Source organism: Tamandua tetradactyla, chromosome 5 (genome assembly GCF_023851605.1).
Source record: "Tamandua tetradactyla isolate mTamTet1 chromosome 5, mTamTet1.pri, whole genome shotgun sequence".
Classification (NCBI taxonomy): Eukaryota; Metazoa; Chordata; class Mammalia; order Pilosa; family Myrmecophagidae; genus Tamandua; species Tamandua tetradactyla.
Genome location: NC_135331.1, coordinates 91,169,395 through 91,187,331, shown reverse-complemented (window position 1 = coordinate 91,187,331; position 17,937 = coordinate 91,169,395). Strand labels below are relative to the sequence as shown.

The 17,937-nt window shown below is 38.2% G+C and overlaps 2 protein-coding genes across 6 annotated transcripts in view; one reads left to right on the top strand and one right to left on the bottom strand.

Moving 5' to 3' along the window:
- The window catches only part of ANKS1A (ankyrin repeat and sterile alpha motif domain containing 1A), a 253,183-nt gene extending 243,629 nt beyond the window's left edge, over positions 1 to 9,554 (bottom strand). For 3 of the 4 annotated variants that reach the window (XM_077161540.1, XM_077161539.1, XM_077161541.1), the window contains exon 1: positions 9,186 to 9,554. In XM_077161540.1, coding sequence (XP_077017655.1) covers positions 9,186 to 9,391 — 206 coding nt within the window. In that variant the 5' untranslated portion in view covers positions 9,392 to 9,554. Of the gene's footprint in view, positions 1 to 8,699; positions 8,731 to 9,185 lie in introns of those variants that run through there. The other variant, XM_077161544.1, reaches the window with a different exon arrangement.
- TAF11 (TATA-box binding protein associated factor 11) lies at positions 8,743 to 17,857 on the top strand. Of its 2 annotated transcripts, none has more exons than XM_077161556.1 (6): positions 8,743 to 8,822; positions 10,338 to 11,006; positions 14,155 to 14,303; positions 15,769 to 15,856; positions 16,215 to 16,311; positions 16,988 to 17,857. In XM_077161556.1, exons 2-6 carry the CDS (start codon positions 10,836 to 10,838, stop codon positions 17,116 to 17,118), a joined length of 636 nt encoding a protein of 211 aa, XP_077017671.1. In that variant the 5' UTR covers positions 8,743 to 8,822; positions 10,338 to 10,835; the 3' UTR covers positions 17,119 to 17,857. The 2 variants fall into 2 exon arrangements, with proteins under 2 accessions (XP_077017671.1, XP_077017670.1); XM_077161555.1 differs by lacking the exon at positions 8,743 to 8,822 and adding an exon at positions 9,576 to 9,821.
- The last annotated feature ends 80 nt before the right edge of the window (positions 17,858 to 17,937 follow it).

The following is a 17,937-nucleotide window of genomic DNA, read 5'->3' as shown; positions in this document are numbered from 1 at the left end:
CATTTATAGGACATTACATCCCACAACAGCAGGATACACCTTTTTCTCAAGTGCTCATGGATCATTCTCGAAGATAGACCATATGCTGGGTCACAAAGCAAGTCTTAAAAAATTTAAAAAGATTGAAATCATACACAACACTTTCTCGGATCATAAAGGAATGAAGTTGGAAATCAATAATAGGTGGAGTGCCAGAAAATTCACAAATACGTGGAGGCTCAACAACACACTCTTAAAACAACAGTGGGTCAAAGAAGAAATTGCAAGAGAAATTAGTAAATACCTCGAGGCGAATGAAAACGAAAACACAACATATCAAAACCTATGGGACGCAGCAAAGGCAGTGCTAAGAGGGAAATTTATTGCCCTAAATGCCTATATCAGAAAAGAAGAAAAGGCAAAAATGCAGGAATTAACTGTCCACTTGGAAGAACTAGAGAAAGAACAGCAAACTAACCCCAAAGCAAGCAAAAGGAAAGAAATAACAAAGATTAGAGCAGAAATAAATGAAATTGAAAACATGAAAACAATAGAGAAAATCAATAAGACCAGAAGTTGGTTCTATGAGAAAATCAATAAGATTGATGGGCCCTTAGCAAGATTGACAAAAAGAAGAAGAGAGAGGATGCAAATAAATAAGATCAGAAATGGAAGAGGAGACATAACCACTGACCTCTCAGAAATAAAAGAGGTAATAACAGGATACTATGAACAACTTTACGCTAATAAATACAACAATTTAGAGGAAATGGACGGGTTCCTGGAAAGACATGAACAACCAACTTTGACTCAAGAAGAAATAGATGACCTCAACAAACCAATCACAAGTAAAGAAATTGAATCAGTCATTAAAAAGCTTCCTAAAAAGAAAAGTCCAGGACCAGACGGCTTCACATGTGAATTCTATCAAACATTCCAGAAAGAATTAGTACCAACTCTCCTCAAACTCTTCAAAAAAATCGAAGTGGAGGGAAAGCTACCTAATTCATTCTATGATGCTAATATCACCCTCATACCAAAACCAGGCAAAGATACTACAAAAAAAGAAAACTACAGACCAATCTCTCTAATGAATATAGACGCAAAAATCCTCAACAAAATTCTAGCAAATCGAATCCAACAACACATTAAAAGAATTATACATCATGACCAAGTAGGATTCATTCCAGGTATGCAAGGATGGTTCAACATAAGAAAATCAATTAATGTAATACACCATATCAACAAATCAAAGCAGAAAAATCACATGATCATCTCAATTGATGCAGAGAAGGCATTTGACAAGATTCAACATCCTTTCCTGTTGAAAACACTTCCAAAGATAGGAATACAAGGGAACTTCCTTAAAATGATAGAGGGAATATATGAAAAACCCACAGCTAATATCATCCTCAATGGGGAAAAATTGAAAACTTTCCCCCGAAGATCAGGAACAAGACAAGGATGTCCATTATCACCACTATTATTCAACATTGTGTTGGAGGTTCTAGCCAGAGCAATTAGACAAGAAAAAGAAATACAAGGCATCAAAATTGGAAAGGAAGAAGTAAAACTATCACTGTTTGCAGACGATATGATACTATACGTCGAAAACCCAGAAAAATCCACAACAAAACTACTAGAGCTAATAAATGAGTACAGCAAAGTAGCAGGTTACAAGATCAACATTCAAAAATCTGTAGCATTTCTATACACTAGTAATGAACAAGCTGAGGGGGAAATCAAGAAATGAATCCCATTTACAATTGCAACTAAAAGAATAAAATACCTAGGAATAAATTTAAGTAAAGAGACAAAAAACCTATACTAAGAAAACTACAAAAAACTGTTAAAAGAAATCACAGAAGACCTAAATAGATGGAAGGGCATACCGTGTTCATGGATTGGAAGACTAAATATAGTTAAGATGTCAATCCTACCTAAATTGATTTACAGATTCAATGTAATACCAATCAAAATCCCAACAACTTATTTTTCAGAAATAGAAAAACCAATAAGCAAATTTATCTGGAAGGGCAGGGCGCCCCAAATTGCTAAAAGTATCTTGAGGGAAAAAAACGAAGCTGGAGGTCTCACGCTGCCGGACTTTAAGGCATATTATGAAGCCACAGTGGTCAAAACAGTATGGTATTGGCATAAAGATAGATACATCGACCAATGGAATCGAATAGAGTGCTCAGATATAGACCCTCTCATCTATGGACATTTGATCTTTGATAAGGCAGTCAAGCCAACTCACCTGGGACAGAACAGTCTCTTCAATAAATGGTGCCTAGAGAACTGGATATCCATATGCAAAAGAATGAAAGAAGACCCGTATCTCGCACCCTATATAAAAATTAACTCAAAATGGATCAAAGATCTAAACATTAGGTCTAAGACCATAAAACAGTTAGAGGAAAATGTAGGGAGATATCTTATGAAACTTACAATTGGAGGCGGTTTTATGGACCTTACACCTAAAGCAAGAGCACTGAAGAAATAAATAAATAAATGGGAGCTCTTCAAAATTAAACACTTTTGTGCATCAAAGAACTTCATCAAGAAAGTAGAAAGACAGCCTACACAATGGCAGACAATATTTGGAAATGACATATCAGATAAAGGTCTAGTATCCAGAATTTATAAAGAGATTGTCCAACTCAACAACAAAAAGACAGCCAACCCAATTACAAAATGGGAAAAAGACTTGAACAGACACCTCTCAGAAGAGGAAATACAAATGGCCAAAAGGCACATGAAGAGATGCTCAATGTCCCCGGCCATTAGAGAAATGCAAATCAAAACCACAATGAGATATCATCTCACACCCACCAGAATGGCCATTATCAACAAAACAGAAAATGACAAGTGCTGGAGAGGATGCGGAGAAAGAGGCACACTTATCCACTGTTGGTGGGAATGTCAAATGGTGCAACCACTGTGGAAGGCAGTTTGGCGGTTCCTCAAAAAGCTGAATATAGAATTGCCATACGACCCAGCAATACCATTGCTAGGTATCTACTCAAAGGACTTAAGGGCAAAGACACAAACGGACATTTGCACACCAATGTTTATAGCAGCATTATTTACAATTGCAAAGAGATGGAAACAGCCAAAATCTCCATCAACAGAAGAGTGGCTAAACAAACTGTGGTATATACATACGATGGAATATCATGCAGCTTTAAGACAAGATAAACTTATGAACCATGTAATAACATGGATGGACCTAGAGAATATTATGCTGAGTGAATCCAGCCAAAAACTAAAGGACAAATACTGTATGGTCCCACTGATGTGAACGGACATTCGAGAATAAACTTGAAATATGTCATTGGTAACAGAGTTCAGCAGGAGTTAGAAACAGGGTAAGACAATGGGTAATTGAAGCTGAAGGGATACAGACTGTGCAACAGGACTAGATACAAAAACTCAAAAATGGACAGCACAATAATACCTAATTGTAAAGTAATCATGTTAAAACACTGAATGAAGCTGCATCTGAGCTATAGGTTTTTGTTTTGTTTTGTTTTGTTTTGTTTTGATTTTACTATTATTACTTTTATTTTTTTCTCTATATTAACATTCTATATCTTTTTCGGTTATGTTGCTAGTTCTTCTAAACCAATGCAAATGTACTAAGAAATGATGTTCATGCATCTATGTGATGATGTTAAGAATTAATGATTGCATGTGTAGAATGGTATGATCTCTAAATGTTGGGTTAATTTCTTTTTTTCCGTTAATTAAAAAAAAAAAAAAAAAGAGAAGGGATAATTGGAGATGAAGGGATACAGACTGTACAACGGGACTGGATATAAAAACTCAGAAATGGACAGCACAATACTACCCAATTGTAATGCAATTATGTTAAAACACTGAATGAAGCTGCATGTGAGGTATAGGTTTTTTGTTTTTGTTTTTTTTGTTTTTTTTCTTTCTATTATTGTTTTAATTCTTATTCTGTTGTCTTTTTATTTCTTTTTCTAAATCGATGCAAATGTACTAAGAAATGATGAATATGCAACTATGTGATGTTATTAAGAATTACTGATTGTACATGTAGATTGGAATGATTTCTAATTGTTTTGTTAATTCTTTTTTTAATTAATAAAAAAAAAATAAAAATAAAAATAAAAAAAAAAAACACTGAATGAAGCTGCATCTGAGCTATAGGTTTTTTTGTTTGTTTGTTTGTGTCTTTTTTCTTTTTCCTTTTCTTTTTTTTTTACTATTATTATTTTTTTCTCTATATTAACATTCTATATCTTTTTCTGTTGTTTTGCTAGTTCTTTTCCTAAATCGATGCAAATGTACTAAGAAATGATGATCATGCATCTATATGATGATGTTAAGAATTACTGATTGCATATGTAGAATGGAATGATTTCTAAATGTTGTGTTAATTTCTTTTTTTTTCTTTAATTAAAAAAAAAAAGTTGCATTCACCTGACACCCTTCAGATGATTCCAGAAGATTATCAAGCCCTTGGCATTTACCAGGCATCAGGTGCTTTACATATTTTAACTTATTTGATACTCAAGCCCCTTTAGGAGGTAGGTACTCTTTCAGTTGCCGTTATACATATGAAGACATAGATGCTCTGAATGTTATAAAACTTGCCTAAGTCACAAAGAGACAGCAGAGCTAGGCCACAATCATACCTTTAGCCACCTGTGCCCTCACCAGATAGACCAGGGGACAGATGTGCTTTCTGGATCATCACCACCATTTTTAACAGTAGTAATAACATCACAAGTAAAGCAGAGACAACTGGCTTTTTCAGATTTATAAATTAACTTGATCTACAAATTACTGAGAAAGGATAAATATGAAGCCATACCTTATAATTTGTAGTATTACTAACATTAACTCTAACCACACCAAAATTATTTGAAGCTGTTCTGTGAATGAAATATATTATACAGTACAATTTTCTATACCACAGAAAGTATCTCAGTAATCTTCTGGAAATCAGAGTGGGGAACATTTTCTGAGGGCTCTCCAGTAAAGAGACAAGCTCCTAACCAAAGGAGAGCCTGAAGTCTCCAAGAACAAACTCCTCACTGTCTACTTTTGGGGTTTCCTTGGTGTGTCTGGGCTATAAATCCCAGCAATTTACTTTCCTTACAAAAGACTAGGGCAGAATTAGACTTGACTTCCTCTTTCAAAACCAAAATTCACAGCTGTTTTGGGGTGAACAAACCAAAGGGGAAAAGAAGCCTTCTGAAGGGATTTTTCTGGCAAAGGATGCATCTTTCACTAGGACCATACTCTCCTGTGACAAGTGAATATAGCTGAAAGTGACTGGATACAAATCAAATTTCTCAGACCACAACACTGTTCCTTTGTCTTTTATCTTCAATTTTTGTAACTAAGAAGATACAGTGAAAACTGAACTTTAATTAGAAAATTCAGAAAAAGGGAGACCACTGACTTATTATAAATACAGGTTTTTACAAATAGATGCCCTAGTCAGTTTAAATTAAGCATATTCCAGATTTTTAGATAAAAAGTAAGCACATAGAAGTCATTTCCATGCATGCTACTTCTGTTTCGTTTTAACAGAGGAACCAAATTCTACTTTAGAAAAAAGCAAAAATGAACACAGCTGTCTCCCCAACAAAATTGTACTTAGGAGTATTTTAAGAAGTTCTTAACAAACTATATTTAATTAAATGAGGTTAGAGGACAATTGAGAAAACTGTTAACCTAAGTGGATCGTTCTGTTTTTTTTTTTTGCATTCTCTTAAGAGAAAACCTTAGATCTGACAATTCTATAAGATACTGTGTCTAGGCCCTTCCATTCTACAATCCTTTTAGGATCAGTTTATCACTCTTCCTTAAAATATTAAAATCATTTCCCACAAAATAGATACATGCAAAAGAAAGCTGGCACAGAAAAGTAAAATGGTCAGCATGAGAAAAAGCTACCCTGACATTATAATCCCCAAGCTACTAATCCATTCTGGGGATGAAAAAAATCATTTGACAATAGAAGGTTAAACTAACCACTCTCAAAAAAAATCTGAATTTCTTCATTAAACTTTCTTAAAAACAATTGTCATATCTTCTGACATTTGGGAGAACCTGTTATTGTGCCCAAAGTGAAGCTCATTTTTAAAAAATTTTCATTCTTTAACTTATTTCAGATCCTTTTCATATTTTGGGGGAAACGTGTGTCTGGTTTTGGACAGTCTTATTTTTTGCTCATATGGCAGAGTAAAAAGTAGCTTATAGCTACTTCAGAGTTCTCCAGCAAGCCTCCTCAGCTTCCTCTTATTCGTTTTCCTTATGGTTGAGAAATCAAGCATAGAATTTTCCTAAAAGCATGACACAATCTCCCCCTCAACTACAGCCTTTGGTTTACTTTCTTCATGCTGCTGAGCCTGAGGAGTACGTTTCACTTTACCTTTCCACTCACATACATCAGTATTCAGCTCAGAATTTAATTTATCGTTTTAAGCTATGATCTGATGTTTTCCTTTAGCATTTCCCTTTTCTTAGACCTTTCTGAACTTTGATAGAATTCACTTTTAACCCAAATCTTACTGAATTCTCATACAGAAGTTGCTTTTATGGAAATCTAAACTCATATGAGTTGATGAGCTACTGTGCACTACTATAAATGATATGATCTAAAGAAGCAGGAGCTTGGCAGATCTTGTATGTATTAGAGACATGAGGAAGGGTTTTAGGAAGTTAAGATCTAAGACCAGGTAGTATAAGAGAAAAGGATGGGTGAAAGACGAAGGCATTTAGTAGCTTAAGATAAAGTAGCACAAGGCCTCTGTAGAATGGAGGTGATTAGCATACATAAAAACAGATGTGATTTTAAATATTTATACCATTTGCAATAAGAAGCCCCTATTTCCTGCCTGCCAGCTTTACTTGGTCACTCAAACGGCTGGACAAATGTGGGGTTACAGATGGCAGTACTGCTGGGGTGGTAGATGGTGGCTAAAACAAAGGTCAAATCTGAAGCAATGATCCAACAGCTGTGATTTAATAACTCAGGGTCCTTGAGGTAGAGGGATAGGGTAGAGGGGACTTACCTCTTCTATTTCCAAATCTAAAGAGGGAGGACATGCCAATCTAGGGATTATTTAAATGTACGCTTTCATTTGCTTAGAAATCTTTCAGTTTTAATCACAGCTACCTCTGAGATAGTCACAATTAATGACACACCTAGTACCTTCAGATCCTCCCTGCCCCTAAGAGCGGCAGGGATGAGAGGCTCCAGCAACTTTTAGGCCTTTTACCATCTTAACAACAGACATGGGAGCAAGTCTTGAGGAATCAGTTCTCTTATTCAGTGAAATGGAGATACCACCCACCCTGTATCACAGAGACTGGACACATTATCATGAGGCTCAAAGTATAAACATTTGCTCAACAGACATTTCCTAGTCTTGCTGAACTACAAGGCACCTATATGCTCAGAAGAATTTCAACAGCCCCTGAGTGAGAGCACTAAGAGTGACTTGGCCTGCAGTTGAAGGTGGGAGATATACGAAAGGTTCTGGCTTCACTAGGAGATGCTGGGATTCAAGGTATTGCTGGCAAGCATCCAAATGCTACATCATTCCATTCATTAGAGGTAGATGCAACCCCAACCTTGTATAGTCTTTCCCTCATCTCCCAGGCATGAGAACTACAAAGTAATAAAGTAAAGGAGGTAAAATCCAAAACCCAATTCATGCATTCAAAGTACCGTTTATTGAGTACCTCTGCACTGTCAGGTACTGACCTAGGCACTGAAAGACAAATAAAAGATTTATCCCACCTACCTCCTCCTCCTAGTGCCACACTAGCACCAAATCAGTCTACTTCCCACTTCTGTGCTTCTGATCATGGTGTGTCCATCTGGAATGCTCTTGCCATACTTCACCTATCCAAATCTTCACCTGCTTTAAGGCCAGCTGAAGTTCCCCTCCTTCCTGAAGCCTTCCCTGACCCTCATCTCATCCCAAATAGTTAATAGTTCTTTTGTCTGAACTACTATTACAGAGAGTACCACCATCAATCCATTTAGAAATGTATTGTCCTACAATTGATGATTTTATTTACTCAACAAATATTGAGTACCTACAGTTTGTCAGCATTGTTCTAGAGGTTGGAGAGGTAGCCATGAACAGTACCGTTTTTGCTTCCCCAAATGAAGCTCCTAGGGAAAGTTCTTCTCTTATACTGCTTGTTTTGTTTTGTTTCGTTTTAAATAAATCATCCTGCATAGAGGATACTCAATCCTTAAATGTAACCAGGTATTAAAGCCTTGGGCTTTTTTGGCCCAAGGTTACTCAAATCGAAGTTACATAAACTAATGGGGAACAAATGCTAACAAAGCCATTTCTAAATAAACTTCCACTTCTTAAAAACCTCAAAAGAACAAGGAAGGAAAAGAAAGCAGGCTATGAAAGCGGTGCTGAACCAACAAATTTTTACTCACAGTAAAAAAGCATCTCCACACACAAAAATGACCATTTCCCCCTCAATCCTTACAGCTCCAAATCCAAGTGTTTATTTTAGCAACAGATCTTGGATAGTTAAAAGCACCCCTGAACAACTCTTTCTAATTATTTCGTGATGAATAAATCTCCTGAAGAATCCTGCACATGCCACTTAGACTAATCCAAACAGATTAAGTACAAGGAACTAGAATTTGAGCTTCAGTCACAAGAACACTCTAAACGTGACAAATACTGAGACAATTTTACCACAAACAATGAAAGCCAGGTCTCGCAGAGCCTGGTGGAAGGCTCCAAGTTCCTTAGAGAAAGGAATAGAATTTCCTCCGAGAAGTCGCGAGATTTCACAAGGCGTGGGAATTTCTGCAGGAGGTGAGGGAGATTATATATAGGTTTTTTTTTTTCTTTAAAGTGGTTTGTGAGACACGACAGTTGGCAACCTATAGCGGGCGAGGGTGAAGCCGAACTGTGCCATGCGGCGGAGGCTGCCACCTTGGGCACTCCCACCATTCTTCGCAGCCGAGTCAGGACAGGAGATGAGGAGAGCCCCGCACCGCGCGGACCGGGACCCGAGCCCCCTCCTGCTCCCTGCCCTTGAGGCCGCCTGCCCGCGCTCCGGCACACCCCACAAACCCAACCGCTCGGGTCTCAGGAGCCCGGATCTCTGTGGATCCCAGGAGACAGGCTGGGTAGAGGGGATCTCGAGGCGGTGGCCGGGCCTGGACGCGTACCCACCTGAGCAGACTAGAGAGGGGGTGGCTCGAGGAGCCCAGGCCGCCGCCGCTGCCGCTGCCGCTGCCGCCGCCGCCACCGCCGCCACCGCCCCCCGAGCCGCCGCTGCCCCCGAAGCCTGAGGAAAGCCGCTTTCCGGACAGCAGCTTCTCCACGGCCGGGAGGTGGCCGGTGCGCGCCGCCTCCAGCAGCTCTTGTTCCTTCCCCATCCCCAAGCCGCCGCCCCTCTGGACCCCTGCCCCGGGGCCGCTGCCGAACCCGCTTTGGCTCCCAAACTTTCTGTCTCCGGGCAACGCACCCCCCAGACCGGTCGGGGACACCACTCCCCTCAAACCCGCCCCCACCCCGCGTTTTCCCCACGCGCGCGTCACTTCCGGGACTCGGCGTCACGCGTCACCGCGCCCCTCTTCCCGCCCTCTTGCCCACCTAGCTGGGCGGAGCTCAGAAAACTGGTGCAGGTGTCTGGGATTGGCATTTAGCGGACCTCGCTGTGCGGAGACTGGGCTTGGAAGGGCCAGGGGACATCGCGGTGTGGCTGCCACCTCCCCAGGTGGAAGGGAACGAACGGCCCACCTGTACGCGCCTTCCGGAGCGCTCTGCTTCCTCAAAAGTTTTGGGAGCACACTGGAAAGAAATACGGTAATTCATCCAGGCAGCATAGAAACAAAGAGAGAAGTATGGTAACGCGCATCTACATTTCCAAGTTCATTCTTACACCGCACATAAGTACTTAGTGATACAGACCTAGTGATACAGAGATGAATAAAATATGCCTACCTCCCATAACTGAATGTGCGCGAAGGAGAGAAGGGAGGAACATTTAAAAATAAACATAGCTCACCTCATCTTCTCAATCCTTGAAATGGCTCATTAGGGCAAAAGGTTAAAGGAGATATATGCACACATCGGTAGCATTTGTTTCCTCTTTTGATGAGAGTAACGAAACTGACATAAAAAGTTAACGTTTGTGAAAGCAACCCCGATCTTGAATTCTGATGAGTTGGAAAAAATCAGTGGGTAGGAACCATGCCAATTTAGTTCACTTGTACCTACCACCGTTACTGGTTCTAAGTAGACGAACCAATTGTAAACTAAATAAATGGACTGGATAAGTTCTGCTCAAGTTAAGTCAGTGAATTTATGTTTGTTTTTCAGGTACATGCGGAAAAGAAGGGAAATGCTGGCAACTCGGTGTAAACATAGGTCTCTTTAATTGAAACGTACGAAGTTGAGTTGCTGCCTGAAAGTTCATCAGACGAAGGCAGCCGCATACAACGACGCGGGCATACAACGGAACTGAGTTTTCTTCCCTGTACCCCAACTTCTTTCCTCCAAGGGAGGCGGATTAGGAAAGGCGTTGCCTGACATTGCATTTTTAGAAAGGAAGAAAGGAAAAAGAAGTCCTTCACAAATGCTGGCTCTCCCAAGGTAGACAATCCGCACCCCTAATTTTTCCTTTCCTAACCATCACCCCCAAATGGAAGCGTAAAAACGAAAGCTCAGAGACGTCTACGCGCCCCTGAAAATGTCCCCTTCGAGGAGCTGTAGAGGTGATGTCATCTTGGCGCGACAACGGGAAGTAAGCTTGTGGGCTGCAGTGCTGCGCGGGTTCCCAGCCGTGGTCTGACAGCGCCGCGATCTAGTTTCATAGTAATGGAAAATGCCTGCGAGTCGCCCACAGACAAAAGTGGAGAGACAAGGGAGTCGGATGAGACGCCTGCGGTTCCCTTGTGCTCCGGCGCCACCGACACAGATATAATCCGGGAGGAAACTGACGGGGACGGAGATGGGGACTTGAAAGAAGCCGGAACGGAGGATGGCGAGGTAAGGAGACATGTGTTGATGGGGCTGGAGCAGTAGCCCGAGATTGGGTTGCTGACTGTTCGCAAGCTTCCTGGTTGGTTCCTCTCAAGCTACGAGAACTTGAATACACAACGACTCGTCTAGATTTGCAATTGTGGAGGGAAAAAGTTAGTACTGGTTCGGTTTCAAAGGCCTAAAGAACTAGGTTAATATTTTAAATCACTACCCTTTGAGATTAAGCTACTTCTAAGGAAATTTTAAATAGCTTCTTGGTTTTCCTGGTGAGGAAATTGAGATCTGATGAGACTTAGTGCAAGAGCCAATACTAGAACCAAGGGTTCTCCACTATTGATTAGTATGCCTTTCACTGCAATACGATTCCTCTCAGAGGTTCCGTGAACATAACTTCTGTTTCTATAGGTGGCAGATGCGATTGGATCCGTTAAAGGGAAACTTGAAGGGAGTTATTTGTTTAATCATGTTCTTACCTTCTTGAGGCATGACCTGGGTACCAATGTCCAGGAGTCTCTTGAACATAAAAACACTAAACCCATCAGTTGGGTCACCCTCAGAGTTTAGCAGTGTTTCCTAGCCAAGCATCAGTCAAGGGACCAGAATCTAAGTGATCATGACCATTGGGTTCCATATCTAGAGATAGAATCTTAAGTCTTAGAGCTGGAAGAAACTTAAGAGATCACGGAGTCCATATTAGAATAGATGGAAACAGCCTTCTTTCGGAACACTAAGTTGCATCAAAACATACGAAATAATAACTTTTAGATATAAAGAAAAAAGTGACAAAAGTAATTTGAGAAGAAGCCTTTAAAACAGGATTTGAATAAAATTAACTTGGTCCAATAGAGAGCACATTAGCTATAAAATTTTGCACCCAACAGAGGACGCAATTTTTTTTGATGCTTCTGAAACACTTTAAAAAATTGATCAGTGTACCAAACCACAAAGAAAAAATATAGATTCTTAAAAGTAGAAATCACTACAGGCCACATTCTGTTAGTACAATGCAATACAATCTGAAGTGAACAATAAAAAGCTTCCCCTCCTCCTGATCTCGCCATCTTTCCCTCAGCCCCAAATAAACAAATTGGACATTTTAAACTGTTTTCTAAATAGCCCATAGTTTAAAGAAATTAAAAAGTGGACGCTTTACATTAGAGCCAATGGGATTTGACCAAAGCCTTATTTAGAGAAAAATTCCTAGCCTTAATTATTTCTATTAACAAATGAGATGTTGAAAATAAGCACCCAGCTCAAGAAATCAGAAAAAAACCCCAGAAGAATGTAGGAACAAGGAGTTAATAAGGATAAAAGTAGATGTTAATGAATTAGCATTTTAAAAGCAGAAAAGACAATAGATTAAGACCTGGTTATTTGAAATGTAAATATACAACATTAAGAAATAAGAAAGGAGGGATGCGTGGGGGGTGGGGAATGGGGCAGAGGTGCAAAAAAAAAGTTAAAAGCGCTGTTATGGAATCTTTGAAATCATAAGAAAATAGCGTTCAATTTTAGGCCAAACAAATTTGAAAATCTAAGAAAAATAGATGATTTTCTAGGAAAACATAAATGATAAAAATTTAAGCCCAGGGAGGTTAGAAAACTTGTAGAAATTAGTACCTAGAGAAGAAATTGAAAAGGCTGTCAAAGATACACCATCTTCACTCCCACCCCCACCCCACCTCACCCCCATATCCCTAGGTGAGTTTTTTTGTTTTAATTTTTGTTGATAAAGCAACATACAAACATGAACATTCTTAACATATGAACATTCCATACCTGGTGTGCAATCAGTGGCTCACATTATCATCACATAGCTGTATATTCATTACCATGATCATTTCTTAGAACATTTGTATATTCATTACCATGATCATTTCTTAGAACATTTGCATTGCTCCAGAAAAAGAAATAAAAAGAAAAAAGAACAAACTCATACATACCATACCCCTTACCCCTCCTTCTCATTGACCATTAGTATTTCCCTCTACCCAATTTATTTTAACATTTGTTCCCCCTATTATTTATTTTTTTAATCCATATTTTTTACTCATCTGTCCATACCGTAGATAAAAGGAGCATCAGACACAAAGTTTTCACAATCACACAATCACATTGCGAAAGTTATATCGTTATACAATCATCTTCAAGAAACATGGCTACTGGAACACAGTTCTACAGTTTCAGGCACTTCCCTCTAGCCTCTCTAATATACTTAAACTAAAAAGAGGTTATGTATATAATCCGTACGAGTAACCTCTAGGATAACCTCTCTACTCTGTTTGAAATCTGTCAGCTACTGACACTTTATTTTGTCTCATTTCTCTCTTCCCCCTTTTGGTTGAGAAGGTTTTCGCAATCCCTTGATGCTGTGAGTTTAACTTCAAGTTCATCTTTAAGGGGAACTGTGGTTAAATCCCATTAGTGAGTTTTGTCGTATCATCCTTAGATTCTGTATTAAGTTGGAGAGGATAACATTTGGATTTTGATTTTCTTTTTTTAATTGAACATCTGGCACGAGTAAAACTGTGTTAAATGCTTATGGAGGGAGGTAAATAAAAGAGGCAAATCTATCTTCAAAAAGTTTTCAGTCTAGTAAAGGGATAAATATTTGTATGATACAGTAGAATTAAAGAATAGAAAGGGGATGACATGTGGGAGCAGCTCACTTAAATGTTCCAAATGGAAAGTGGTTTTGATGAGAATGGGGGCCTCCTTTTTAATATTATTTCCACATGGAATCATCAGCAGTGAACAGATCTATCAATCTAAAGACAGAGGAACAGGTTGGATGGGGAGGACCTTGCTGTTATCTCCTCTACAGAATGTGGCCAGGAGAATGGGCCTAAGGAGAGAATGGACTCTGGAGAAGAGGGGTTTTTGTGATCCTTAGCATTTCATTACCCTCATAAAAGATACTGGAACTATGATCATAGCTAAACTAGTTTTCTTTTTTCCTTCACTGGTTTTCCTTTTTCTACAACCATAAACTTACTTTAGATATTCTGTATCTCACATTTGTTGTACAGCCAGTACCTAGAATCAAAAAACTACTCAATAAGAGGATTATGTTCTCATGAAGACGATGTCTTTTACCTTGCCCAAGCCTTGAAAGTAGGCCAAATATCTGATAGGATTTCTTTTATCTTCTCAGTTCGAGAGTCAGGACACCTCAGATTTAACAGCAGTTGAAAGGGAAGACTCAACATTACTTACTCCTGCAGCCAAAAAACTGAAAATAGATAACAAAGAAAAGAAAGAGAAGAAGCAGAAAGTTGATGAAGATGAGATTCAGAAGATGCAGTAAGTCACTTTCTTATCTTACCCCATTTCAAGGCTCTCACTTGACTGTACAAAATTAATAAATTTTTCTTGGCCTTTAATTGATTTTTTCTTTTTTAAATTTAAAAGAAATAAAGCAATAAATACATTGTATTACATTATATTAAAATATAAGTAAAAAGAAAAAACAGTACCTTTCTACTAAGAGCTAAGCACTATTAATATTTTGATATATATTCTCTAAGATATTTTATATATATATTTATATATATACATAAATACATATTTATATATATTTTATATATCTGTAAATAAAATCTTTTTTTAAATGTTAAATACTGTTTTGTAACCTCTTTTTTTCACATTATATATGGTGAAGGTTTTCCATGCCTATAATTATACATCTCTGTCATAATTTCCTTCACAATGAAAGTAGCTTCAAATTTTCTGGTTGTAAAAAGTAGTATGAGCTCATTGCAAATAATTCAGAAATACAGAAAAACTAGAAAAAATAATTACCCGTTATCATACCACCCAAAATTTACCCTGGGTATATATATATTTGGGTATATTCTTTTTTAGATTTTTTTTTGGTGGGGGGGGCTGTTTGATATGTAGCTACAGATAAAAATATTTTCATATTAACAAATATGCTCATAAATCAACATTTTTGATGACTTCATTGTGTTCCATTATGTGGATGAACCATAATTTAACCAATGCCTGTGGCTGTCCTGTTTTGTTTTTTTTCTCTGACAATATTATGATCAGTATCTTTGGACACATCTTTGCATACGTATTGATTTACCTCCTAAGATAAACCCCTAGGAGTACAATTACTAGTTCATACAGTATGGACATTTTCAAAGGCCTTTCATACTTATTTCCAAATTCCTCTCCAAAAAGATTGTTCCCATTTACATTCTACCAGCATGTATGAGTTTGTGTCCCCACACTTTGATTAATATCATTCTTTTTAATAATTGTCTGATTTATTAAAAATATTATCTTGCAAATTTCCTTTTCATGCCTTTGCTTATTTTTTAAAATTGAGAGTATTAATCCTTTTCCATATGTTTTGGAAATATCTTTCCCCTAAAACCTTAATCTTGAGAACTATTGTTTTGAATATAAATTTATATGTTAAATTTTTACTATCAATCTGAAATGCAGTATGGTAGAATTTTGAAGAGAGAGAGTCTAATGCTGAAAACACAGGCCTATATAATATTAATCAGTGACTCAAACATTATTGTTTAAATTTTTTGTTCTTAATGAAGAAAGGAAATTGTGTTTCACTTTTTCTCTCCTGAATAGTAGAAATATTTAATCTCCATTCCTCAAAAGCACCAGGCCTTTCATGGCAATGATGCCATTGACTTCTTGAGAATTCATTCATTTTTTTAATTATCCAAGACTAGCTTTTATTCACATAACAATATATTTTAGGCATTCAGCTAATTTCATTACCTGAATCTTCCTTTAGAATCCTGGTTTCTTCTTTTTCTGAGGAGCAGCTGAACCGTTATGAAATGTATCGCCGGTCAGCTTTCCCTAAGGCAGCCATTAAAAGGGTAAGAATGGACCACCACACTTAATTTCTATCATATATTAGACCTGAACTAGCTTCAAGAGCTATGTCTATTGGCATTTTGAAGTATAGTGTTAGGCAAGTTGAAGTATGGTGTTAGGCAATTTATGTGGGGAAATAAAAATAACATGTCCCTTCATTATCTGAGCACTGCAGTTTTGTATTCCAGGGATAGTGTCTCAGCATATAGATCATTACACACCTGAATCCTTCTTTAAAGTCTCGATTTCAGCATCAAGCCTTTAGTAAACACTTTTTCAGTGCAAATCTCTTTTATGGGTAATATGTTCAAAAGCCAACCCTTGACCGTCTTAGTCACAGTGTCTATGTTTTCTTTCAAGTTGATCCAATCCATCACTGGCACCTCTGTGTCTCAGAATGTTGTTATTGCCATGTCTGGTATTTCCAAGGTCTTCGTCGGGGAGGTGGTAGAAGAAGGTGAGTGGTATTGGTACAAATATTGGATTGAACCTGTGGTGTTCTTTTTCAAGAATACCTATATTAAGGGACTTATTTAAACTCTTGTGGGAGGTTCCATTTGCACTAGAAGTTGAACATGTGGGGAACCTTGTATTCAGGAAAGCATGACCATTATTCCTTGAAAGTTTCAATACTGAGGGGCAAGAAAGCATCTAGGAAACACCCCTCCTTGATTCCTGTCCTCGTCCCAGGCTCTCAGAAGCAGGATTTGTATTTTTCCCCAGTTGCTCATGTTCATTTCTCTGCCAAAAGGAGAACAGTGATACAGGAAAGCAATCACTGGGGCTTATTGGTATATGGTGAGGAGTGGTTCCCAATGTTGTGACCCTTGAGTATTGCTCTGTCAAGTAAAAACCCTGGCTGCTGCCCACTGCTGATCTCTAGCAGTGAAATCATTTTGTTTTTTGTTTTCTAAGTGGAAGATATTTTTTAAACTGTTGCCTATGATAAAGCTTGATATAGGATGTTATGCTAAAGCTAACATGATAATGTTTTTTAGCATCCTCCTAAGAAGGAGAACTGTCCTACATCTTTAGTAAGAGTAAGAAGCATTTATGAGAATCACAGAACTCAAAAGGAGAATGTTAATAAGGTCTTGTATGATAATGAAAATTTCTCCTTGTCTTTTCTTTAGCACTGGATGTGTGTGAGAAGTGGGGAGAGATGCCACCACTACAACCCAAGCATATGAGGGAGGCTGTTCGGAGGTTAAAGTCAAAGGGGCAGATCCCTAACTCTAAGCACAAAAAAATCATCTTCTTCTAGGCCAAACACCTGAAAAGACTATTCCTGAAGGAAGAAGTACTGGTCCCAGATTTCCTATCACATGAAACTTTCTGCACTGGTGCTTTAGTATCTCAGTCTACCAAGGACTTAATGATTTTAATGTCTTCCTCAAAAAGCTGGTATTCATCACCTAGAGGAAGGGATGCTACCTGTTTCATACTTGCTTTGACTAAATATCGGGACCTCTTAGGGCACTGTGAGACATTTAACTGTTTCTTGGCTAGTTGGAAGATGAAAGGTGCATGGGCCTTGAGCATTTGGACAGGGAGCTACTTTCAGAGAGTAAAGCCTTCCAAGAGAGCTTTTATAGTTTCACATTGAAACCTGAAGTTGCTATACTACTTAGGTTGTTTCTTATGACAGGTTTTAAGTAGATTAAACAACCAGAAACTTTTGACTCATGAATGATACTCTACCATGAAGGGCACAGTTATGGCAGCAGTAGTGGAGTCATTTGTCCTTGTAAACATTTAAGATTCTCCTGTGGATTTTGGTGAGTGATCATTAAACTATTTTTCAACTTGCCACATGTGTACTTATTTTCAGTCCCTGGTTGGAATGAGAAGTTCATCATTTTTTTTGTGTGTCAGAATAAAACTGGCTTTGGCTTTTTTGTGAAACTTCGAGTCCCTTCCATTTACAACCAAAACCATTAAAATTTTATCTCCATAAAATTCGAGTCCTTCCCATTTTCAACTAAAACCATTAAAATTTTATCATAAAATTGTACCTAAAAGTCCAATTTAAAACAATGTAAAAGCCAATGTATTTCAGATTCTACTAAACAGATATACCACA